At 52.6% G+C, this 24,715-nt stretch overlaps 8 protein-coding genes across 8 annotated transcripts; 3 read left to right on the top strand and 5 right to left on the bottom strand.

The window, feature by feature from the left end:
- Nucleotides 1–15: 15 nt before the first annotated feature.
- On the bottom strand, nucleotides 16–1,228 carry ALTATR162_LOCUS10572 (uncharacterized protein; the record flags this gene model as incomplete). Its single annotated transcript, XM_043318209.1, has 3 exons — nucleotides 16–217; nucleotides 289–766; nucleotides 838–1,228. 3 exons carry the CDS (start codon nucleotides 1,226–1,228, stop codon nucleotides 16–18), a joined length of 1,071 nt encoding a protein of 356 aa, XP_043174144.1.
- A 1,642-nt stretch (nucleotides 1,229–2,870) lies between these two features.
- On the bottom strand, nucleotides 2,871–3,487 carry ALTATR162_LOCUS10571 (uncharacterized protein; the record flags this gene model as incomplete). The annotated part of the gene is made up of 2 exons (XM_043318208.1): nucleotides 2,871–3,232; nucleotides 3,430–3,487. 2 exons carry the CDS (start codon nucleotides 3,485–3,487, stop codon nucleotides 2,871–2,873), a joined length of 420 nt encoding a protein of 139 aa, XP_043174143.1.
- A 4,977-nt stretch (nucleotides 3,488–8,464) lies between these two features.
- ALTATR162_LOCUS10570 (uncharacterized protein) lies at nucleotides 8,465–13,181 on the top strand (the record flags this gene model as incomplete). Its single annotated transcript, XM_043318207.1, has 7 exons — nucleotides 8,465–8,579; nucleotides 8,629–10,993; nucleotides 11,043–11,285; nucleotides 12,029–12,162; nucleotides 12,221–12,363; nucleotides 12,415–12,873; nucleotides 12,933–13,181. 7 exons carry the CDS (start codon nucleotides 8,465–8,467, stop codon nucleotides 13,179–13,181), a joined length of 3,708 nt encoding a protein of 1,235 aa, XP_043174142.1.
- Nucleotides 13,182–13,944: 763 nt separating this feature from the next.
- Nucleotides 13,945–15,370, bottom strand: ALTATR162_LOCUS10569 (uncharacterized protein; the record flags this gene model as incomplete). Its single annotated transcript, XM_043318206.1, has 2 exons — nucleotides 13,945–15,059; nucleotides 15,109–15,370. The coding sequence occupies 2 exons, from the start codon at nucleotides 15,368–15,370 to the stop codon at nucleotides 13,945–13,947; spliced, it is 1,377 nt and encodes a 458-aa protein (XP_043174141.1).
- A 337-nt stretch (nucleotides 15,371–15,707) lies between these two features.
- Nucleotides 15,708–16,401, top strand: ALTATR162_LOCUS10568 (uncharacterized protein; the record flags this gene model as incomplete). Its single annotated transcript, XM_043318205.1, has 3 exons — nucleotides 15,708–15,725; nucleotides 15,837–16,141; nucleotides 16,239–16,401. The coding sequence occupies 3 exons, from the start codon at nucleotides 15,708–15,710 to the stop codon at nucleotides 16,399–16,401; spliced, it is 486 nt and encodes a 161-aa protein (XP_043174140.1).
- Nucleotides 16,402–16,942: 541 nt separating this feature from the next.
- Nucleotides 16,943–17,755, bottom strand: ALTATR162_LOCUS10567 (uncharacterized protein; the record flags this gene model as incomplete). The annotated part of the gene is made up of 2 exons (XM_043318204.1): nucleotides 16,943–17,437; nucleotides 17,564–17,755. The coding sequence occupies 2 exons, from the start codon at nucleotides 17,753–17,755 to the stop codon at nucleotides 16,943–16,945; spliced, it is 687 nt and encodes a 228-aa protein (XP_043174139.1).
- A 352-nt stretch (nucleotides 17,756–18,107) lies between these two features.
- ALTATR162_LOCUS10566 (uncharacterized protein) lies at nucleotides 18,108–19,472 on the bottom strand (the record flags this gene model as incomplete). Its single annotated transcript, XM_043318203.1, has 1 exon — nucleotides 18,108–19,472. The coding sequence occupies one exon, from the start codon at nucleotides 19,470–19,472 to the stop codon at nucleotides 18,108–18,110; it is 1,365 nt and encodes a 454-aa protein (XP_043174138.1).
- An 891-nt stretch (nucleotides 19,473–20,363) lies between these two features.
- ALTATR162_LOCUS10565 (uncharacterized protein) lies at nucleotides 20,364–23,135 on the top strand (the record flags this gene model as incomplete). Its single annotated transcript, XM_043318202.1, has 5 exons — nucleotides 20,364–20,412; nucleotides 20,465–20,646; nucleotides 20,695–21,862; nucleotides 21,913–22,194; nucleotides 22,240–23,135. 5 exons carry the CDS (start codon nucleotides 20,364–20,366, stop codon nucleotides 23,133–23,135), a joined length of 2,577 nt encoding a protein of 858 aa, XP_043174137.1.
- Nucleotides 23,136–24,715: the final 1,580 nt, after the last annotated feature.

The following is a 24,715-nucleotide window of genomic DNA, read 5'->3' as shown; positions in this document are numbered from 1 at the left end:
AATATGCCCGCATTCTCAAAGCCCACTATCCTTCCTTTCCACCGTCGGCCTTTTGTCCTCTTTCTTCTCCGTCTCCTCCTTCTCGTCTCTATCCAAATGCGTCCTCCGATCAATATCCAACCTCTTCTGGAAATACTCCCCAACACCAAACTCATCATACCGCACCCCCTCCTCTCTCAAATGTGGCACAACGCTAACCTTTGCATCTTCATTGGGGCTAAAGAAAAAGGCATGCTATACCTCTCCTCACCCCCGATATTCCTCACTCTATGCACAGTACTCTGCCACGAACCGCCCGTAACCAATTTGAGGAAATCGGCAATGTTGACAACAAAAGTGTTGGGTTGTGGGTGTACGGGGACCCAGATGCCGTTTCCGTTTAGCACTTCGAGGGCCGGGTAGGCGGTTTTGGATTGGCAGACGAGCGTGAACCAACAAAAGTCTGTGTGGGCGCCAATTCCAACGTCGCTCTGTCGCTCTTGTGGTGGGTAGTGGACGGCGCGCACGTTGGTCATGGGATGCGTTGTGATGGTGTCGAAGTAATCTTCGGGGAGGTCAAGAGCGAGGGCAAAGATGTGGAGCATTCGTTTGCTGAATTCGAACATGGCTTTGTAGTAGCGGTAGATTGCGGGGCGCCAGAAGCAGACTGAGGGGTGGGTGGGCCATTGATTGCGTGGGGTTTGTGGGGAAGGGGGTAGAGAGGAGACGAGAGAGAGTTGCTCTTCGTCGGTGAAGTCTTCGCCCATCAGGAAACCTTCTTTGAGATCTAGATATTGTTATTAGAGATATGCACGGTTCGGTGTATGGAGTCAGTGAAGACGCTACCTCCTCGTGTACTTGGGTCGAGTTTTCCTTCTAGAAACGCTTCGTAACCTCTGAACTTCTCCGTCTTTTGGTTATGAGTCTCCATCTTGATGTCTTTTGGTAGCGCAAAGTACTCCTTCAACGCTTCGAAAGTGCCTTCCAATATGTCATTATCCACTCCATGGTTCACTGCGTAGAAGAAACCAATGTCTCGACACGCGGCGCCCACCTCTCTCGCTAGTTCCTTTCTATCATCCAGGTTGTCTGAGTATATACGTTGGAAGTCGATCTTGGGTAGTTCATTGAACGTTTCTTTGGCAGCGGTGCCTTTGAGGACTGGCCTCCGACCGGGTACACCACCATCGTGGTAGTGAACCCAGGTATCCACGTAAGTTTCCGTCTCCGTCGTGGTAGTACTTGACATATTACAATGAATGATAACTGATCTGCTGTTATACTAGTAGTGAAGGACAAGTATACGCAACAGCAAGGAATTGCGAAAAACCGGAAGGTATATAGAGCCAGTAAGGCTACAACAGCGGGACGCGCCGCAACTTTAACACACAAGCCGATACTCAGCCAACCATAAGCCGAATGACATATTCGGCTAACAAAAAGAAAACGGTGTGAAAGTTGAAGGCTGCATAACGATTCTTCCAGACCAATAGTGACAGACCACGTCGTGGAGCAAGGCGTACTTGTTGCAGGCTGAACGAACCATATTGCCTATGCATATACGGTGTGGTGGAGTGGGTGTCATCATCCCCAAGATTCCAAGGCTCATGCTCTCGGAAAAGAGCGCATGCCGGGCGGGTCTATCGCCGCTCACCGGGTCACTTATCTACGTATGGACGGTGTGGAGCGGGAGTGTTCCTGGAGCTGGTATAGGACCGATGCTATGCATACAGAGGACCTCGGGAGGGTGTGTGAGAGTAAAGGTGCTCTATGCGAACTGTCTCGCGTACTGCGCTTTTTTCGATCTCTTCCATGTATGATATAATAATCCCGGAAACTCCATGATCAGTATCTTTCTCGACTATCTTTCCCAATGGTTGGATTATGTTGACCTTTCTACGTCACTTTCTTACACCCCACCAAAGCGTGCAACTCATGTGAGCCGTGAGGCATTAGCTGCAGCCACAGCATGGCGATCGGACGACTCTCCATAACGGCAGGACCCTACCAGGTGATGTATAAGCGACGGACTGCGTTGATAGCTTACCAAGCCATCGGGAACCGGAGTTGAGCGCGACTGGAATGGGTTGTTCTTGTTTCACGTTTGCAGCGACGGCTCGTATGTGCGTGTGCTGATCTCGGCAATTGGATGTCATATATTCGGGAAACGTTTCGTTTGGGCTTGCGTGGCGATAATACTGAAGAAAACTTGAGATCAAATGCGTACTACACGCGGATGGCGATGTTTTGATGTAACCGTGCGAGGATGAGGGCCCCGCTGCGGGTGGATGTCGTAAATCCCCGCGCATGACGCTTGCTTGTTGCCGAAGACCCTTTATGGACCTTCCGGTAGTAATAAGCGGCGCTGTCCTATCAAAGCATTGCACGGGTTGCGAGATGACAGAATGCCGAAAGGGCTAACGATTGTGAGAAAAGCAAACAGTAGTACGCCACTTTGGAATGTCAACGGTAAAAGTCATGTAAGAGTGATGTAATCAACTCAGGTGATGGTGCGCTGCTCTCAGACCCTTTCCAACATCCTGCGTAGCATCAACGAAAGTCCAGGCAGTAGGATGTAATGTCACGAGCCAAAGTGCCTTCTCGAAAGAATGGCATAGCAGCCATCCGCACAGAAGATTTAGCAAATCAAGCATAACGATCGACGAGGTAATCAAGCAATTGAATAACACTATGCCAGGTTAGACAATCGTCCGGATTATAAGAAGATATGCCACCAACTCCTCCCGCCCGCCAATTAAAAGCCTTGCGCTTCCTGGGATATCATGAACCGTATAAAGAAACCAAGAGACCCATCATATGTTACAGGGCAGATCGTTAAGCCAGGTGCCTTCAATGTAGCATCATATTGCCGACCATTAGCTTAATCAGGCTTATTTCTTGCCCAACTTGTTCAACAAGTCCTTGCCTTTGCCAAGCAGGCCCTTTCCGTTGTCCTCGCGCTTAGATTCCTCGCTCTTGCGCTTAGCCTCGGCGCTCTTTCGTTGCGCAGGCTGTCCGTCGCCGATGATATTGGCGGCACCTCCACGACCGTAGTGTTTGGGGCCTTGAGGCTCTGGGTGCGGTTTACTGTCGACATCTTGAGCAGCGCGCGCAAGCTCAGGGCGTTCGGGGTCGTTCTTCGCCATGTTTCCAGTGCCACCTCGGCCGGTGGTGTATGTGTTCGACTTGAGTGTTGGAGTGACAAGGTCCTCGGGCTTTGGGTAGTTGGTAGGGTCATCCTTTGCGATGTTGCCTTGGAACGTTAGTGATGGCTCAGAAGCAGAAACTGGTGAAGGATTGTAAAGCGCTTCACGAGGGTTGTCGACTGCTTGACTGCATGTTGTAGTCTTTGCGCGCCTGCGTGCGCTGCAAAGATATCCAGGCCCAGCTAATCATCACCCAAGCATTATGGACTTGCGATTCAAGATCTAAAGGAAAATAGGAACCTACCAGCACCTCCGCGCCCGTGCGAGGCAACGCGCTGGTATTCGTTCGGTCGAGTGGTCATCTTGCGCGAATTGGTGTTGATTAGAGCTTTGAGAGTACGATTGGTAGTAGGCTACTTCTGTAGAAGCGTGTGCGTCGGCGCAAACGAGGATGAAGTCGCGGCGTTTACTTGGAAGCGAATCGTCAAAGTAAGGGAGATTCAACAAAAGCCGAAGTGATGACGCGATGGCAGTCACAACCCTTCTTATATTGACCGTGCTCTTGGCTCCTCCGCGAGCAGCAAGCCAGGCGCAAGGACAAGACTTTCAAGGACTGTGCTCCGTCTTGCGCGCCAGAAGGAATCGTGTTTCCCTGAACACCATCGTGATTAAGCACCAGTAGTCTACTCGCGCCTGGGCACAACGCGCCGATGGTGCTCTTTCTGGTCGACTAGGCGGCACGTTGCTTTCTGAGCCGTGAAAATCTCCATGTTTGCGCGTGCGTGACTCTGTTTTTGGGTTTCTGTGACTAACGTCTAGTTCCTGCTGCGGGGTCCGCAAATCGAAGCACTATGGGCGGGAGAACGTCATCTTCGAGTCCAACGACGAAATCTGACAGACTGTGAGGGGATGGTCAGGCGTCGCGAAGAAAGATTTGAGAGTTGCCTTGAGGCTTGCTTGCGACGCACGCGCTCACATATATCATCCTCGCACCCACGGGGAGAACAAGCAAGCATGCAGACGCATCAACACATGTAATCTCATTATCTATGCCAAGGCTTAGGATAGGCGGCAGCGTGGGGTAAGTTACAGATACGCGAATGCGAACGCCCCATCCATCTTCTTCTTCAACGATCCCATCAACTTTAACTCATTTTCTAATACCTCAATCACATCCGCGACACGTCATATTCAATGATGTATAGTTTTGCCAAACTTTATGATCTACAATTGTTATGGCTATGCTACTGTGCCTCCCATTATCTACTATGATACATGCCTTATAGGATCAAGTCCGATAAAGCTTCAATGCAATGCTCATCCGCCCTGCCCAAAAGGCGCCTAAGCGATGACCATTGCTATGGGATTGCTCCTATTCTATCAGAACGCCTTCTAAAATCCCAGAAAACATATCGCTATCATGTCCATCATACAGTCTCTTGTTATACACAAAACGAAAAGTCCCAAGCGCCTAAGATGCAGCTGAAAGTACAGAATAATGTAGCAGGTCGTCCTCAGGGGGATAAATTGAGGTACCGAAAAGAAGATGCGGTAGTGGTAGTCGTTTGCGGCTAAAGTCGAGAGGAGCTTGTGTAGGAGCTGTGGGTGTAGGAGTCCTTTAAACCGATCCGACTCCGTTTGGAGGAGATGGTAGGATGGGGTCGCATCATTCAGCTGAGTGAAGGTTTGGAGATATGATCTGAGTCTTGTTAGTAGGTTGAGCATGGTGCAGAGTACGAAGTATTATACATACTGAAGTCGACTCCAAGGTCCTTAACCTCCGTCACGAGGTTGCGAGCCATCCTTTGGTGCCTTGAAAAGAGACATTGAGGGTGATGATCTTGCGCTTGGGTTCGGGGCTCCACCGTCGCGGGGTTGGGGCTCGGAGTAGGTGAGGTCGTTGTTCAGTTCAAGCAGTCTCATGGTGGTGGTGGTAGTGGTGGGTGTGATGGTAGCGTATGTGTTTTGGGTGGTGTGTCTTAATAGACAGATGTTGCTGGAGGTTGCGGGCTGTGGTTCGTATGTGATATGCAGGCAGATTTCAAGGTTGGATTGTGGTTTGTGATGTCTCACACCTCAGAGGCGCTTTCATTGTATAAGTATCTACATCCTGAGGCCTGTCGTAGCCTCAGATCCCGTCCAGGAACAGGCAATGACTGCCTTCTTTCAGGCTATGACGCAGAAACCGTCGAGATTAATCCGCTCCGGTGATTGAATTGACTGTCAAAAGAAGCATGACTGCGCCACTAGAGAGTGAAATGGAAATGCTCATTGGGTGTATCCTGACGAACAAGGCGACAACCAGGCTGCAACTCGTTCTAGCGTCCTTCTAGAAGGCTAAAAGCCCTGTCTACCCCGAAGGTGACTCCTTTAGTCACCGCCCTTCACCAGCAGAGCCACGGTGAGGGACTCGATTTACGGGCCAGGGCAGTATTTCCAGGCAGAAAAGTGGCCATTGGGGGCCCGTAAATGGTGAACCGATGTTTGGTGCCTAGTTAGGCTGGTGAAGAGGTGAGCACATGTGCTGCACAGCCGCACCCCAAAGCCACACTGCGGACACGGCGCACTCAAGGCAAACTCCAGGCATCTTCGCGATTTGGCCGCATCGATAAGTAGCAGCCCCGGGACCTCCAAGTCGCCTTGGTCGTGTTTTCGATGACTCTTGTGCCAGTATTGTTCACCGGAGTAAAAACACAGCCCGTGGCAGCATTCTCCCAATCGGTCGACGCAGCGGTGCTGCGCCTCGCAGTCGCATCTTGACGATGGTGCATCTTGGACCGGCTAACAGGGTAGCTGGGGGCCAGGGGAACGACTGCCGGGTTGCGCGACAAAAGCGACGCTGTTGCACTGTAACATGCTGAGTTGCTTTTTTTTCTCGATCGTGGTGATGAATGCGAAATCGGTTTTCGAAACAAAACGCATGGCGTGCCCGAGATGCTGGAGATTGGTGGTGGTGATGGTTGATTGGTTGAGAAGGCGCAGCCTTTCTTTCATTTGTCGGAGGAGAGTAGCGGCTTGCCTGTTGTGGCAGTCAGCAACGGAACTTCACAACCATACTTTTGGGAATGACTTACGACCACCATCACCGGGCTGACCCTCACCAGAGACTTTGGGTCTGGAGATGGCGAACAACATATTGCTGGATTTGGATGTCGATGTGGATGTGATAGTGTTGATTGTGTTATGGGACGGTGTTCGGATCGGTGCAGGTGTGCTTAAGAGTGGGTAGAAGTGAGACTATGTGTGAGACTTTAAGATTCACAAACGCGGCTTTGTATGGTAGCGGTGCAACAGAAGTGTCGGTACTTGTGACAGTGGACCGATAGCTGGGACATATATATTTAACTTCTGAAGTCATGGTCCTCCAGTAACTCATGATACTGACGTCTACCTTGGCCGTGTCCTCCATGATCCACGGGGCAACGGACGGGCCAGAAGGGCACCCAGTCCCAGTACGTGGCCCTTCGGTACGTATAGCAAGCACAGCCAACTGGAAGTGAAGCAATTGCACATTGCTTCTCTGGGATGACTCTTGGACGGCGTCTGAAAGGGGATGGAACAGGACAGAGCTGTCAAGCCCACAATTCAGCGTGAAACAGCCAATCGTGCATCCGCCTCGCCGACCCAGTGTCTCAAAGAGTCGTCGACAAGCCTGGCATCCGTGCCTGATAACATAAGCTGTCGCGCGTGTGTGAGGAAGGTCCTGGGGGACTAGAAGCTGCGGAAGCCGAACCCATTCGCTGCTTCACTCTCCACATCCCTGCGCATCGAGGCCCGGAACCCAGCACCACCCTTTCACAACCTTTCATAAGCGGTTTCTAGACGCCTTCTTTGTGCTTCGCCGAACACCCGTTATGCCGTCATAGGGACAGCGCGTCACCGCGTCTCAGACCATGGGCGGTCCACCAGAGCCACATGCGCTGGCCACACAAAATCACGAGGCTTCTCGGATGCGGCTCCCAGACACGCTGTCACGTTCAATCGAGCCACGCCGCCAGTGCGCGCTAGGTCTGGATCCGTCGGCCCGCATTCGGAGACGCAGGTACAGGCCTGGAGTGTGCTCACACTGACGTCTCAAGAGCCTTCGTCAGCCAGAGAGACAGCCAGCCAGGGTCTCTCCGTTTCATCCCTTTTGCCGATGACAGGCTGCACAAGTGGTTGTGGACGAGACCGGGAACTTTACGCGTCGTCGCGTCGCCAGTGGTCGCGCCCTCTCAATGTGCCCGGCTGCGCCCCAGCGCCCTTCACCAATCATCAGCACATAATACTCAACCACTCGGTCATTGTAACAATATGTCTGGGAAAGCCCTACAGGTCGCCCTGCAGTGCCCCTGACAGGAGGACCTCTTTTGCCTACTGAAGGACCTCTGAGCCTCTGCTTGCAACCAACACAAACAGAGCCTCCGAGGTCCTCCCAGATTGCCACTCAGCTTCGGCTGCACAGCCAGAGCACACAAAGTCTGAGTCGAGCATGAAAGACGGTGGTAGTCCTCTAAGCCCAGGGGCTATAACCTTTCGGGTACCACGCGCGCCTCATCCTACAATAGCAACAAGATCCGCGACGATCTCAACTACGAAAAGTCTTGGCTGGGGGAGACTTTGGGCCAGTTTGAGTAATGCCAGACCATGAGGCAAGCAGCTTGGCTGTAACTCATGATTTGCGTTGTGCTTGTACTACGTAGTATATGCATGTGTTGAACATCAAAGAGCCTAGACTCTGTTCTCAGAGACACTCATCTCGCGAACAGGGCAACTTATCCTCTCTGCGCACGGCTACGATGCATACTAGGTACACAGTTCAGGTTGACACCGCGACTGATTGCATATGTGTGGGCATTGGGTTTCGCCTTATGGAAAGTCTCATCTCGACGGCTTTATGTGTACAAGCCCATCTCGGTAGAATTATGCGTCCTTATGTTTTACTATAGCGGACGCTGCAGCCGCACGTAATGACCTGCTTACCTTCTACGTGTTGTTTTGCGCTCCGCTTCGAGATCGCGTGCACGCTCGACATCATGCTTTGGACCATGAAGTGTAACAACCTCTCTCACCCAGGTTCTTACAATATGCCGAGTTGAAAACTTGCCCAGTGAATGAATTCAATCTCGACTTTTTTTGTTTTGCGTCGTGTTGTCGTAGACAGATTCTAGCTGCCGGGCGATCAATCGTTGCGCCATGTTGGATCTACGGGACCCTGCCGCCAAACGCCAGCGGTCATTGCTCCACGCTTCGAACAGCCCTCGCCCCGCAGCAACCACGCGGAGCATCACTGAACTCCAATAATGGGAAACACGCTCACTCAAACTTAACGAACACAGTCTCTACCTCAGTACAAAATAATGGCGACCAAATCCAACTTCAAGCGGGCTGTGCCCCAGACACAGCAGTCCGTCCTCGCGTCGCTAAGAACGACGCAGTTGGTGAATGATGATTCCAAAGCTGTGTTACCTGCCGGTATGAACTCAGTTGTATTCGAAATCATGTATCTGACTACAAGCCACAGAGCTCATCAATGCGATCCTCGATTACCTACCCATTGCCGACATGTTCAGCTTCGCACGCACCTCGAGACGTATGCGGGAGATGGTATACGATGACACGAGGTGGATACAAAGACTTAGAACCATGGGCTGCTGGAACGAAGCGGAAGCAAAGCGTAGATTTGACGAATCAAGGCGGAAAAAGTTAGAGGCACAGAGAGCGGAGGAGGCCCGTAGATCTGGTGTTGCACTCAATGGCAGCACCAACGGGATGCCCCCAGGGGACGACATACCTGGAAAGACCAGCATGACGCTTTTTGATGCCACAATAGAGGAGGATATGCTGCGGAAGTCACAGGAACACAGAAATAGACCACGGTCTACTACGTTGGACAAGGGCTTCAATGATATGACCCTATCATCATCTGGAACGCTGGCCCCAAGCTCGTACACCGTGGATCCGCAGGCGGCTGTAAAGGTTCTGTCGAATGTGCGTTCTATTAGAGGCATGGCACGACAAGAGTATGGGAAGGTCTATGGAGCGCTGGCCCCATTCTATTACGACTTGGAGAGATCAAGAAGTCACACAGATCCCATACTATTTCGGACCTACCGTGATCCCGAGCAACAGGCACAAATGCTGGCGCAGCTCAAGATATTTGCAAAGAGCGATTATGCGCAAGGTTGGGGCCAGCGGGAGGAGAAGCTGGATACAATGACTGGCATCTTTGAGAACGCTGTACTCAGAGAGTTCGAGCAAGGCTACGCGGAAAAAGACTTTGATGGTCGTATGAAGAGATTTGCTACAGTCTTGGTGGCCCTGAACGGAGGCGCGGCATGTTTAGACTCTTTTATTCACAACCACCCTTTGATGTTGGAAAAAGAGAAGCTCGGTGACCCTGCAGATTGCCTGCGCAACGAAGTCTTGACATTGGAACCATCCCACGAGTTTTTCAGAGGATTGGCGAGTGCACTCAACGAAGAAGCAGGCATCATCGACCGCGTCTTCCCACCCACTGTTGACGTGCTACAAACCTTCTTCGAGCGCGTTGCGGACGATGTCATTGCCGAATACCTCACAACTCTGTTTGACGAGGCTCACGATATAAGCATTGAAGCGTACCTCAAAGCGGTTGCAGGTGTCTACGAGCAAGCGCTTCAACTCGCAGTCTCCTTGCATCCTACCAAGGCATCCAAGCCCGATTTTAGAGAAGAGGCGATGCGCATCGTGTCTCGTTGCTTCGAGCAACACATCGACCTTTATCTACAGGAGGAACTAGATTACTTTAAGCGAAAGTCGGCAGCAGAGGTCGATCTTTGGGAGAAGCGACTAATGGAAGAAGAGCAAAGCACCGAAACTCTATACATGGCGAACGTCAACAGGAAAGCTGTTAAACAAGACTTTCTGTCATCGTTCAAGAAGGTGGTTATGATGCCCGTCAGCGTACTCCCCACTATCGGCGGGTCTAGTACTAGTAAGCCAACCGAAAGTGCACCTGGAATGAATGGCAGTGCTACATTGGAGCCTTCTTCAAGGATTGGTACTCCAGGCCCTGGCGATCGATCGCCTACACCACGAATCGAAGCCCCGACGACCGAGCTTGCCGCTAAAGCAGCCATCATGAACTCTCGTTTGGAAGGTATCAGGTCGCTGTTTAGCATCGAGGTGGCGCTGAACCTCACACACATGGCCAAGTCTGGGTTGGAACGGGCTGCGCGATTCGTTAGACTTGGTGGACAGTCTGGTGAAGAGGCAAAAGAGCAATCCGAACAAATCTTCATCAATTTGGTTCAAATTCTCGGCAATCGTCACATGAAGTTGGGATTCGACAAGGCTGTCAGTCATTTGGCTGATTATAAGCCAAGAGAAGTTGCCGATCATAGCAAAGAGGGTGTCGCACCGCTGGTTGCCTTCTTGGAGCTTGTCAACGTTGGCGACTTGATACAGCAAATGGTCGAGGTATTCTACCTCCAGGAGCTTGTAGCCGCCAACCTCACAGACCGCGACGATTTCCTCAGTCTTGCAGCCAAGGAAAAAAAGCGCTTCGAAGCCATGTTGGATGAACGGGTCGCTGCCGGTCTCAACAAAGGTATCGATGTGCTGATGGACGAAGTAGAGTATTTGTGCGGCACTACCCAGCATCCATCTGATTTCAACCCTCCTGTAGGGCCCAACGGCCAAGTGCAGATGTCCGACATTGGACCCAGCCAGACAGCTACAAAGATTGTGGAAGTTGTTTCGTCACATACAAACATGCTCATCGGTAGCACAGACAAGAACGTCCTAGATGTCTTCAACCAAGAAGTGGGTGTGCGCTTGTTCACTGCTCTCTGCAAGCACTTGAAACGCCAGAGAATCAGTGTGGACGGTGCCATCAAACTCATCAGGTATGGCATATATTCCATAAGGCATACGAGCAGTAACTGACTCCAACAGTGACATGAATGCTTACAACGCCTACATTGTCTCGCTGCGCAACAAGCCTCTTATGCAGTACTTCGCCGCACTCCGCGAACTCTCCCAGATATATCTCATCGACGCAAAGGAAGCGAAGGAGATTGCTACGATTATTGCAGACACGGATCGCTATCATGGAATATTCCGGGCAGAGGAAGTATACGAGTTTGCTGAAAGGAGAGCGGATTGGTATCAAATCAAGGGTGCTGTGGAGAAGCAGATGTACGGGGTGGGGTGTTTGGTCATGTGAACTTGTTTAGGATCGTCCAGTGACGTCGACTGGCATGATTGGAAAACGAGGCTTGTTCGGCCCCGACTAGTGGCATACATAGATTACCGCTTTCGACGAATGCGCAGTCCGCTGACGGTGCAGTAAATGCGATGCATAAACCAAAAAGCATTTCTTTGACAACTGTACGTTGCTTATGCGACCTGGAGGAGACGAACAAGACCGTCTGGGTTGGCTTTCTTTGTCGGATTGAACTACTTAGATGGTCGTGGTTCCCCAGCCTCCACGGTCGGCGCCGTACCTGGAGCTAGACCGCGCCCGTGCATTCAACTTCACACCTCATCGCGCATACTGCAACGATCGATGAACCTTAGTGCCTATTCTCTTGCCCTGTTCATCTCCGCGACAGCACCCAAGTTACCCTGCAATCATCTTCTACATTTGAGTCTCTTCCGACTGCAGTTTAGTGTCGCTTTCTATTGACTGGACCCCACTACGTCGGAACTACCGCTTTGAGGCGCCCGACCTAACTCGGCTGCACATTCGCTGGCTGTCTCTCACCTTTTGGAGTTTACAACGCGACAACGATTGCTGATCGCTAAGTGAGAGACCGGCGACACGCCCGCCGTACGCGACACTCGATACAAATCTTCTAGGCCTATACCACACCTCCCATTTCCGGTTCCAAGACGCTGGTACCAGCCGCGGTTGTTTGCACGACATAGCCATCACGAAGGTCGGAGCTGTACCTGAGCTCCACAATACTTGGTGGACTTGGGACTGGTCCTTACAGCGATCACCACTCAAGCTTGCGACCACTAATTCTAGGAGCTCTTGCTGTGAAGGAAGGAAACATCGCAGCCATGACAGGTAAGTACCCACTCGAAGCCTGCTACGCGTATCTTTATATTCTAACGTGTCGCATCAGAGCCCCTCCCCGCCGAAGTGGAAGCTTCCTACTCGGTCATCATCGACGAGATCCTACGCGCCAGCGACATCAATACCATCTCTGCAAAGCGCATACGGAAGGGTCTACAAGAAAGAGTCGAGGATGACCTTTCCAAGCAGAAGGTTTGAAGCTCGACATGGCATACCATGGCATAAACTGAGACGAACAAACAGGAGCAAATCACTACGCTCATTATGCAGCGGTTCGACAAGTTCAACAACGAGCAGAATGGCGGATCCGAAGTTTCTGAACCCATACCTACAGTTGAAAACGGCGCAAAGACTTCGAATGATGATACCTCGGACGTCTCCCACAACAAGCGATCGCCGCCCGGTGACGAGTCAGCGCTGTCTGAGGTCGAAGATGTTGCACCTCCTAAGAAGAAGGTCAAGAAGACCAAAGTCAAGGACGAGGACGATGATGCGGCTTTCGCGGCGAGGTTACAGGCCGAGGAGAACGCGCGCATGGGCAGGGCGACACGTGGTGGGAACACAAAGCGGAAAGCACCCGCGCCGAAGAAGCCCAAGACTAAGAAGAAGAGCTCAACCCGGATCAAGGATGAAGATGACAGCGACATTGCGTCAGGTAGTGGAGGAGAAAAGAAGAGCCCAAGTCGGAAAGGAGGTTTCCATGTCAGTTAATTCCCCTCAATCTACACCGCTACCCGAGTCAAAGCTAACTGCTCTTTCAGAAACCGATGGCTCTTTCTCCAGCCCTCTCCGAGCTCCTTGGCGAAACCCAGTTGTCGCGTCCACAGACGGTTAAGAAGATATGGGAGTACGTTAAAGAGCGTGACCTGCAAGACCCTGCAGACAAGCGTCAAATCCGCTGCGACGATGCTATGCGCGCAGTCTTCAAACAGGACCGCGTTCACATGTTCACCATGAACAAGATCCTTAACCAGAATCTCTATGCTGTGGATGAGGTCATCTCTACATAGTGTTAATACGGAAACGTACTGCAGTCCACCAGGCCTTCACTACACGCTACCTCGCGCGCCATAACCGCAGCGAAGAAGAAAGTAAATCTAATCCACACAACCACATACTGCATCCACAAACTCAGTCCACTCTCACGACTATATCACGAGCATTCGTACACGCGGCGATTCTCGACGACCAGGTTCACTACGTCACATTTTCGTCTCTTTTGATTTTAGCAGCATGGCGCATCGACGGTGTTTCTTCATGGGGATTTTCCAGAAGCGCGCATCCTAGTCCCGTTTGTATGGACATGGGAGCTTGTCCTTCCATTATCTTTTTTCTTCCACAGTTTCTCGTCACATAAAATCTGGATGCATGGGGAATGGAGTGGAGAGAAGAACACGTGCATGGATAAAGGCATGGCAAACGGTTGGTGAGACTAGCGGGGTTGGTGCTTCCTTGGTCGTCGTTTGCTATACTCTAACCAAATGCTATTGTTAAACAAACAGTCAGTTCACCATGATGATGTGGTACTAGACGTGACTTGAGAAGTAAATAATATGCAGTAGTGACAGTGAGGCGTCTAGTGTTACAAAAGTACAGTTATACTATGTGTTACGCACGTTAATGCATCGTGCTAGCCATGCAGACACAGATAATCATTCACGAATAAAAACAAGAGGTATCCAATACCGGTACTCCAAGACCCATTTACAATACATCCGCAAACATGACTCAAGAGCTCATGCCGAATCCTTCAGCTCATCCAGCGTTTAAGATCTAGAGACCTTCAGGGAGCTGAAGCTGGAAGTTCTCATGATCTTCCTCGAGAGGATCTGCACCATGTAGCTGGTTGTTGAAGCTATTCATCCATGCATCATCGTCCTCGTCGTCTGAGCGGGAGAGAAGTAATAGTTCCATCTCACGCTCGAGGTCCTCAGCTGTGCGGCGGGGCTGCTCTTCCTCTGAAGGTGCGACGAGTGTAGCGTCGGTGGCGGTGGAGCTGCAACGAGACATGGGACCGCGAGACCGTATAGTACCAGTGTTGGTACTCGCACTGCGGATGTGAGTGGAGGAGGCGGGCCGAGAAGCAGCGGAGAAAGGAGCAGGCTTGGTGACGTTGGAGAGAGGCTTGCGAGCAGCTGGAGCAGCGCGTCCGGCGCGGCCTTGAGCGTAGCCGATGGTGCTTTTCGAAGCTGCTGCAGCAGACGCTTGACGAGATGCTGAGAGCTCCGTGGGTGTCTTTGCTCCCTTCCTGCTTGCGACTAGTCCAGTGGGCACGCGCGACTTTACAGCTGCAGCGGGAGCGGCGTAGCTAGGCTTGGATGGTGGAGAGAGAGCGGCAGCTGCAGACCTGGCTCGCATAGTCGATGGCCCAGTCATCCTCGTCCTAAGTGCAACGGGTGCCTTGGGTGCCTCCTTCTTCGCTTCCTTGATACCGTAGTATTCCTTAGTCTCAGCATCATTCCTAGCCATCTGTGCGGCAAGGACCTTCTCCATGTGCTCGTCGCGCTTTTTGCGACCCTGCTGTATCTCCTCCTCAAACTTGCGCTGCTCACGGGTCCTTCCGTCGTCCTCGATTGGGTTGTGGTAGGCTTGCCAGATGCCGCGGACCATATCCTGATTACTGAGTTTGGGAATGGTCCAGTTCTTGGGGAGGTATTCGTCCATGTCATCTTCGAGCGGGATCTCCTTGGGTGGCATGTACTCAATCTCAGGCACGTCATCTTCATCCTCTTGGGCGACTTCGGGTTGGTGGATCTTCACTTTGGGTCGGCGCATGCGAGGGCTCAGTTTCTGCGTCTTTCCAACGGAGGAAAGAGGCGCTGGAGTTGCAAAGGCCCTAGACTTGGCATTGGTCGTCTTCATACCCAGCGGCGCGCGAGTTCGCGGACCTTAACACGTCAGTTGTCGTCTTGGGCAGTCTGTCGTCGCTATGCTTACCGGCTGGTGTAACAAAGGCATTCGCGTCTATCTTTCCGCCCTTGTTGGTGGTGAAGAGATCATTTCCCTTGCCTTTGGCGTTTCCAGCTCTGCCCACGGCATTCTCGTCGTTGAGGGGGATCTTGAAAGGCGTCTTCGGGGCTTTGTTTCCGGGTGTTTTGGCGTTGAAGCTCTTGAGGCCGGCATTGAGCGACTTTCCCGCAGCGCCGGCGTGCAGATGGCGGACGGCGTTCTCCTGATCGTTTGCTGCGAGAGTAGCCATTATGGGCGTTACATTGAGCGAGTCGTGTGCGGTGTGGTTTATTCCTATCTCGTAATGGCGACGATGGTATGCGATGCTCGCCTATGTTTACCAATGGTTGCTAGGGCGGCAGGAAAGAGGGTCTGGGCTTTGGAAAGGGTCCGGGCGGAGGTAGTCCCTTTCGGCAGCGCCTGCCCGCATTATCAGCTTGCACACCCGGGCAATTCTCATACAACAACCACTCTCCAACACTGCGCTGCACCACATCCCTACATAGCCTGCAGCTGTCGGCCTTTCTTCACTTGTAAACACACTACAGACACCCTTCTCTACCCCACACTACACACCTCCAGCAGCTATGGATCAGATCAAGAAGGTGAGTCCACGCATACCCCGCCAAATCCCCTTTCTTTGGTACCAGTTGTACCCGACGCCACAATGCACATCAGTTGTACAAAAGTAGACGCTGACATGCCACTTTTTACAGCGCATGGAAGCTCTCCGCGTTGAGGCGGATGAGAGCAGCGCCCGCGCCGAGGAGCTCAAGGCAACTGTCAAGCGCCTTGAAGCCGAGACAACACAGAAGGAGCAGGAGATTACTTCGCTGACGCACAAGAACTCTGTGCTTGAGAGCGAGGTTGAGAAGCTTGAGGGGCAAGTCAAGATCCACAAGGACGAAGCTGGTGCAGGTGCTCAGGCTGGCACCCAAGCCGAGAGCCTCCAGCGCAAGATCCAAGTTCTCGAGGAAGAAGCTGAGGAATCGGACAGGACGATCCGCGAGCTCAACGAGAAGTACGTTCACTCCTTTCTTGCTTTCACCGCGTTTACCGCTGTCCCTATCCACTATCTACTACCCCTGATCTGCATCCACTGACACGTCACCCGCCAGGCTCCGCCAAACCGACGTCAAGTCCGGCCACTACGAACGCAAAGTCCAAGCCCTCGAGCAGTCCCGCGACCAGTGGGAAACCAAGTACGAGGAGATGGCCAAGAAATACGCCGACACCAAGAAGGAGCTCGACGACTTTGTCAAGGAGATCGGTAACATCTGATCTCGTTGTCGTCTCTCTTTTGCGGTTGTTGACTGTATTTAGTCGAGTTCTGAGTCGAGCTTCGATGTCGTCCCTCTGCGGATCCTGATTTCGAGCGCGTGCGACAACATGAACGGCGACGGTAGCGGTGGAGGATGATACTACGGCATGCGGTGGAGCTTGGAGAAGAGGCAGATTTCACATCACATTCCCCCCCGTACCCCTACACTACCCCTATATATCTGTTTTCTTTCCTGCGGCTGCTTGCTGGGCGGGCTTGTTCGCTTTAGATAATCCCTGAGCGAATACATTGGCGGTTCCTGACAACAAACCATTCACTTTGGTACTCACATGTCATTATTGGGATTGACAAAGTTAAACAAAGGAGCGGTGTATGACCCACCACGCTATCATGAACCGGGCTGTCTGAGATGATCGTAGCAGAATCACGACATAACCAACGCGCCGATATGCGGATTTTGTACTCCAAGTCTCATGAAAGGGTATCATTATATCGATGTGTACAGCTTCTCAACTTCTGTGCACTTTGCATCGACTGCGTCTACTTGCTCGTTCTGGCCTCCTTCTGCTTCCTCTTCTTCAAACCTTGCTTCATGCGCTCAGCCTTTCTCTCCGTCTTGGTCTCATACCTAAACTTCTTCTTCTTCTTTTTAGGCCTCTCACTATTCTTCGGCCAAGCCTTTGTCCACACCCTCTTCTTGCCCTCTGCCTCTTCCTCTGCCTTTTTCCTCTCCTCCTCGGCCTTTCTCTTCGCAGCAGCATCCTCGTCCTCCTCGCCTGGTCTCGAGAAGCCCGCTTTAGATATGCCAACACTTTCTATGGTGACGGTTGTATATTTGTCTTCGTCGACGTACTCGTCTTCCTGATTGATGGGCTCTGGTTCTTGGAAGCCTGTGAATTCTTCTTCGTCGTCGTCGTCATCGTCGGCGGATGTCTCGCCCGTAACGATGTCGTCCAGATCGCCATTTGCTTGCTTGACGAGTCGGTTTACTTCTTCGACGTGCTTCTCTAGGTCGACTTTGCGCTGTTCTCGGAGCTATAGTTTGACGTGTTGTTAGCATCTTTGTCTATGGTGCAACCCAAAAAGTGTATTTATGCGACAAGACGTGAAAGTGCCTGTCACGCAACATTGAGAAAGGCTGGAACTGGAGTCATAGCCTACCTCGCGCCTAAACCTCAGCTTCTCCTCCTTCTCCCTCTTAGCATTCTCCTCTTGTGCATGCTTTATCCGCGCAAGTTTGCGCTTATGGAAGCCTGTGAGGTACTCTTCGCGCGCGGAAAAGTCAAACTCGATCTTTTCGGGGACTGTCACGGCGATTTTGCGTTTCTTCGATGGCGGCGGCATGTTCCTCATGGTTGCAGCTTGTGCCAAGTGTGGTGTCGAGTGCGGGGCTGAGAGTGATTTGGCTGGTGCTGTCGCTGTCGCTGGCGCTGGTGTTCGCAAAGCAGGTGTCGGAGTTTGGGAAAATTACCTGGGTGGACAGGGATCTTAGGAATTTAGGTGGGGCCGAGGTATTTTGGCGCTACACCGACTAGGGTCTACCATGGACGCAAGATTGTGATACATCAAGACATGATTTTACAGCCTGATTGCCTTCCCAAGAAACTGAGAGGTGGATGTCATAGTTTCAAGGAGCATAGAGACCGATAAGGTTTGATGCAATATTCGACGGCGATGCACGTTATTTGCCACAATTTCCAGCAATCTATGCGTCTATCTGCGTCTTGTCGCCAGTCAGGCCTATGCTTTCTTGCAACGGGACTTGCGTGCTGTTATGCGAGTTGTCCATCCCGAGGATCTTCCTCCTCCACGAAAGCGATTCTAGGTGTTTCTTCGCCTTGTGTGTGATACACAGCGCCGAGTCAACGTCCTGGAGACCAGTCTCTCCAAACATGGCAAGGACCATGAGGCCTAGGAAAGAATGGTACATGTCCGGTGGGTCTCCAGTGACCTTGCCGAACCCTCCTACGAGATGCTGCGTCTTGTCTAGCAACCATTTCCTGATGGGTTGCCGATCGATGATATCCAGATGACCAAGGAGTTGTAAAGGTGTAGAAGTCCAATAGGCGTAACATGTATCCGCTACCTTGTTGCATCTACCATTCACTCCCACCCACTCCAGTTCAAAGTGGATATGGGGTCGTCCTTTGATGTTTGACTTCGCTTGTGCGGATGGACGGGAGCCCAACTTGACAAACGTATGCGCGTCATGGCACGTTTCTGATGTATCTGTCTCGTCGTTCAAGGTGTCAAGACCATCATCCTCGTCCAGCGTCAGAGTCTGCCTTGAGACAAGCCAGTGCAGGGTCTTTGGAACGTCGGTCACTCCACGGATGAGACCGTCCGGTTTTTGCGACGGTGGTAAGGGCAGACGACCGACGAAATGCAGAGCAGCGATGGCACAGCAGGTGAAGCCAGCGTGTGCCTCATGATAGGGCGCCTCGGAGATACCTCCATCGTAGCACTCTGCTTGTCGAACACAAGTGACAAACTTGTCAACATCTACGTCGGGTACGCCTTCACAAGGTCCCTCTAGGTCGCCTCGAAGTATCCATCTAATAGCTGTAGCCATGTAGCCGAACCTTGAGTCGTTGCCGCCATGAACATAGTCACCATCGCCCAAGGTCTCTCCGAAGCTGCCCTCTGGTCGCTGCATCTTAGCCAGCCATATCAGAATCTCTTTCCTCTTCACCTTCTCTAAATCATCTCCCAGCACGACCAGCGTAAGGAGCGCAAAGAAAGTTCCAGGAATGTGGGCAGGGTCCCAGTTTTTGTTTTCTTCACTTCTGAGCTCGCCATAGTTGGACCCTGGCCATGGACGAAAACCTCCTTCAGGCAGTTGGCAACTGTAGACCCAATCAATGTGGCCTTGCCGCTCCTCGGCTGACAAAGCGGCGTCTAAATCTCCCAAAATGTCGAGGGCAGACACAGTGAAGAGGGCCAAGAGCATGCGGTTGGAGTCATTGCTGGTGTAGAAGTGCGGCAGCAGAGTCTTCAAATTTCGCCGCCAGTACTTGATGTGGCGAGCATAGTTGAGCTGTGTGTTGGCATCAAAGGCAGCTGGAGCCATGATGGAAAAGGAAGCGTGCTGCGCGGACCGGGAGCGTTTGCCGAGCGAGATCTCGGTTCCCCTGCGAAGCTTGGGTTTTGATGGCGGGGCTGACCTGGAAGGGCCAAGGCGATGTATGCGTACAGTAAGACGGATGAATGGTTAACAGAGGTAGGGTCCACGCCGAACAGGCTTTGGTGTGTCTCTTGGATGCACCTGCTTCCGAAACCTGGGTAATCAAGGTTACGACCACGAGCACGTGCAGGGGCGGTCGGGCAGTGATGACGGCGCTCCGCAGATTACTGCCTGTGTATGTAATCGAGGGTGCAAGTGATGGATGTGTCGACTTTTGGGCGCGACAGCATTAGCACGGCAATGATGCATACAGTAGACGGTAGTAGGCGCGTGGCTCTAGCTTTAGTCTACTTCGTATGCAGGGGCCGCGCTTCGGGGTCGGTGAATTGTGTTGATATTTATATCGTCCGCTAAAGGCGAAATGTCGGGAGCTCACAAGATTGGTAGGCTTGCCTAACGGTGCCAGGGCTGTCACGACAAACGGCCACACGCAGGGGTACATGAGACATCATTCAGCTCTGCCAGTTCTGCCCCAGCTGCGGCCTGCAAAACCCTCCTCCTGACGTGCCTCAGTCTCGACTTGCTCGACTTGCTTTCAATTCCCCAGACGCCACCTGCACCGTCCTGTCACCCGAGTCCTTTCTTCGTTGGTGCGACGTCACATACGCCGCCGCTCTGTCTGTCACTGGGCCTGCGCTTGCGTGTTCCCCAGACTTATCTTCTCCGCGCGCTCACTACTACGGCCGTTGAACGACCACACCCGTACCTAACTTAGTCGTTTCTTTTTGATACCCCACATTAGCCATCACTTGGGCGACTCTACCAACACACGCCGCCATGACGACTGGTTTCGCGGCGTCCTTCTGGTCGAGCGACTATGCCGGAGGTAAGAGCTGCAACCGCACACAACACCACCCCACTTTGGCTGACTCTCCCAGGCCTCGGCGTTCTCTTTGGAAAGCTGCAGCAGGGGGTCCAGGAAAACCAACAGATTCTGACTGTTGCCCGCATGCGAGCCGATGCCGAGGAGGCCTATGGAAGCAGCTTGTCCGCCATCACACCAGCCACAGATCGCATAGGCGGGGGCTTCAGCAGAGATGAGGGCGCAAGCGTGCGCAAGGTGCGTCAGCAGGAGACATGGCGACAACTCCAGGCTAACGAGTACTAGGCCTACGAGGGCGTGCGCACCGAGATGGAGGCAGCGGCCGCCAACCACAAGAAGATCGCATCCAACATCCGAGAACTCGTTGTAAACCCCTTCGGTCGCTGGTGCGATGCGCATGCTGCCCGCGTGCAAAACTCCCAGGATGATCTTCAATCGCGCATCAAGATACATGACCGACAAGCCGATGCTGTCCGCAAGTACCGATCACAATACTACAACAAGTGCCGCCTCGTCGAGGATCTGGAGGAGGAGGATAAGCTTGCGTTCCAGGACCCCCAAAGCGAGGCCGCACAGAGCCCCAAGATGAAGGTGCCCACCATAAAGATGTCTGAGCCAGAGAACGAAGAAGAAGAGCCCATCGATCTTGGTGACGAAACCTACCAGCCCGACCAGGTCAAGAAGATACTCACGCACATGCTGGACAACATCAAGATCGCGGAGGTCAAGGTTCCCATCCTCGGTACCTACCAAAACTGCTCAAGCGGTGCCGACATCACCGAATACATCCAGAAGCACATGGCAGCCACCACAGTGAGCTATGCGGAGCGCATTGGTCAGGACCTCGTAGCACATGGCTTCCTGCGCTTAGTCGGCAATGTCGGCAACACTTTCGCGAACAGCTCTCGAATGAACTACCAATGGAAGCCCAAGACGTTCCAGGTTACTGGACTGCCTGAGAAGAAGCAGCCCCTGGCTCGATCTTCCACCGCCATGTCGGCCTCGTCAGCTGACAGCATTGCTGTTGATTCACCCGTCTCAACCGTGCAGGAATACCTCCAGGGATGGAACCCACTTAACAACCAGTACCCGAACGAGACACCAGCAGAGAGACTTAGGAGGGAGGCTCACGAGTCAGATGAGCGCTACAAGGCCTCTGTCAAGAAGCTTGACTCCCTACGCTGCAATCTGGAAGAGGCTATGGTGGATCACCTCAAATTTATGGAGCGTTGCGAACTGGATAGGCTGAAGGCCATCAAGGCGGTCATCCTGGATTTCTCTGGTGCTGTCAGCAACGTCATTCCTAGTCTACAGAGCACCGTCGACAAGATGATGCTGTTCCAAGAGACCGTTCAGCCTCTAGGTGATCTCCGATACATGCTCGAGAACTACAGGACTGGGCCATTCGTGCCTAGAGTTACGACCTATGAGAACTACTACAACTCAGTAGACGGTATGATGCACTGCATGCCCAGTTACAACAATATACTGACAAACGCATAGAGCAAACATTCGGTGTAGACTTGGAGGCTCGGGCTCGCTCAGACAAAAAGCGTGTTCCAGTGCTCATTACCACTGTCCTTACATTCTTGGACAACCACTATCCCGACTTGGAGGGCGACGAAGCTCGCCGTGGTATCTGGCTCGTTGACGTCCCTCTGGCGCAAACCCACACCCTTAGGTCTGAGATCAACACTGGCAAGAGGTTCCCTGATGAACTACTCGAGAAGTACGACGTACCCATCGTTGCTAGTGTCCTTAAGCTTTACCTTTTGGAACTACCTGGTAGGTAACAACTCTGCATGTCGAGTCCTTAGCTAACCATACCAGACTCACTGGTTTCTTCTCACGTCTACGAAATTGTCAAGACTATCTACAGCACCACCGCTACGGATGTTTCTGAAGAGACTCGGGTCTCTGTTCTTCAATCTACTCTTGGCCAACTACGTCTCGCTAACATCGCAACGCTGGACGCTATCTGTACCCACTTCACTCGTCTCATTGAGCTGACTTCGGCCGACGAGACTTATGTTACAGCACTGGCCAATGCGCTTGCGCCATGCATTCTGAGGCCAAGACAAGAATCAAGTCTGACGATGAACGAGCGCTATAGCTACCGTCTCGTCCGCGACCTTTTCGCACACAAGGATGCAATCTTCGGAGAGTTGAAGCGCGCGAGCACACTCACTCACTCGGCTTCGGGCGCCCAGCGTCCACGGGCGATTTCAACTGATGAGAGTAACCGACGGGCAAACATGGAGGAGCGCCAGCGTGCCATCGCGGCTCAGCGTTCTCCTCGGGCGACTTCGCCAGCACCTGGCTCGCGCGTCTCTGGCTCACATCGCCGTGACCGAAGTCAAACTCGATTCCCAGTGAACACATCATCACCCACCGAAACGCGGAGGAGTAACGGAACAAACCGTGGTTCGCTTGAGGTGCCCGGAAGCGACGACAGTCCTACTCACGAGACAACTCCTGTAACCACGAACGGCACAACAGAGGCTGCCACTGCTCCTGCTCCTGCTGCCGCGCCTGCACCTGCTGAGCACCCAGCGCCCTCGAGCACTCGGGTGCCTTTCCCACGAAAACATGCAGGCAGCCTGACGAGGGGTAACAGGGACTCTACTGGTAGCCTGAGGGGTGAAGACATCGCGCCGAGAGGCGTCACGCTAGAAGACACTGCGCCACGAGGTGTTACGCTGGAAGACAAGCCCATGGACGATTAGTGGTAAACATGGTTCAGACTTCGGCAAGCATTTTCCTTTGGGAAGTGAGAGAAGACAGCCTACACCGCCCGGCCCGCCCAGAGAGTCCTATGTATACTAGAAAATAATATACTGGGGAACTCGCTAGGGACTGACCCTAAGAGCGAGTAACATGACGGGCAGTCGTAGAGCACGTGTGGAGGAGTGAATAGCGTATTTGAACGCTGTATGCATAGTCTGGGACAAGAGATTTGATGGCATGTCTGATGGTTGTATGTGGAATGCAGCATGATAATTACGAGAGCAGATGGCAATTGAAATATGATGTTTGTTCACTCGACCCTGCTTGTTGACAATGGCGGCTCGTACCTGAGGCTAACCAGGGTGACCGGCACGCTAGTACTCAGCTGTCGGGAAAAGCCCAGACCTCGTCGTCACACTCGCATGTTGAGTTCCAAGGCGGAGCAGCATGGAATGGACATGGGGGTCAGCTGTGTGGCTGGGCATCGGCTGCCCAATCTCCAGGATATATACATGGTCTCGGTCGACTTTTTGAGATGCCGCTCACTTTGCGCTCGTCTACACTCTCTTCTTGCTCCTCTTGCGGTTGCAGGGCCTCTCACACTCACTCGTGGTGCGCCCCGACCCGTCTTCGATCAAACCCCACGTTGATCGCCGCACGAATCACATTGCGATCGCGATCGAAGCTTCCCACTTTTTGGGCGTTCGCTATCACCGCATCTCATACCAAGAGTGACGGCGCCATGTGTCTGGTCAAAGTTAAGCAGGAAGAGGACCATGTAGTCCCGTACCGTGTCGTCCAGCAGAACCGCCATTCGTCGCATCGCCGCACATCACGCCAGTCGCGCGACATTGAACGCCGCTACTCGCGCACTGAGATAGTGCACGACTCTCCTCCACGGCCTTCAGCATCCTACATTTCAGTGCCCTCGCCAAAGCCACTTCAGATCCCCGCACCACAGCCTGTGCCTATGTTCGTTCAGCCTCCACCCCCGGCGCCTATGCCGGCTCCACCTCCACCGCCTAGCCACATCTCATCGCACCATACCCACGCCCAGTCTCACCACGGCGGCGCACACTATGTCGAAGTCTCGCCACGGTCTAGTATGAGCTCTCGCTCATCCAGCCCTGGGCGCAGCGAATATGTGTATAGAGAGCGCGAGGTCAGGCGCGAGCGCGAGCGCAACTATAGTCCGGAGAACCCTCGCTATGAGCACTACAGATATGTAGAGCCTGCATCGAGTGAGAGCGATCAATATGAGAGATACCAAAGGCAGGATAGGAGTAGGCAACGCAGTCGCAGCCGTGGCGGTTATGATGACAGAGAAACTAATACTAGGGTTTCGTACAGCAGGCGGTGACCGCCTGCATGCGAGTAGAGAAATGTGTCATGTTTGGGGGGTATCATTGTTCTGATGGCGTAGGATCGGTCTCGTGCCTTTACTCTAATCTTGAAGGATGTGTAGCATTTGTTTGTAGCTGTGGTGAGGTTATCTATAGCTCTTTCCCGTGTTTAATCTAGCATTTCGCGTTCAACTGGCCGAATGCTCGGTGGCTATGAGGTCATCCGTGATGTTGAG

The sequence above is a fragment of the Alternaria atra genome, assembly GCF_907166805.1.
Source record: "Alternaria atra isolate CS162 genome assembly, contig: 34, whole genome shotgun sequence".
NCBI lineage: Eukaryota > Fungi > Ascomycota > Dothideomycetes > Pleosporales > Pleosporaceae > Alternaria > Alternaria atra.
Note: the sequence above shows the minus strand (reverse complement) of the source record. Positions and strands in the feature narration are given on the sequence as shown.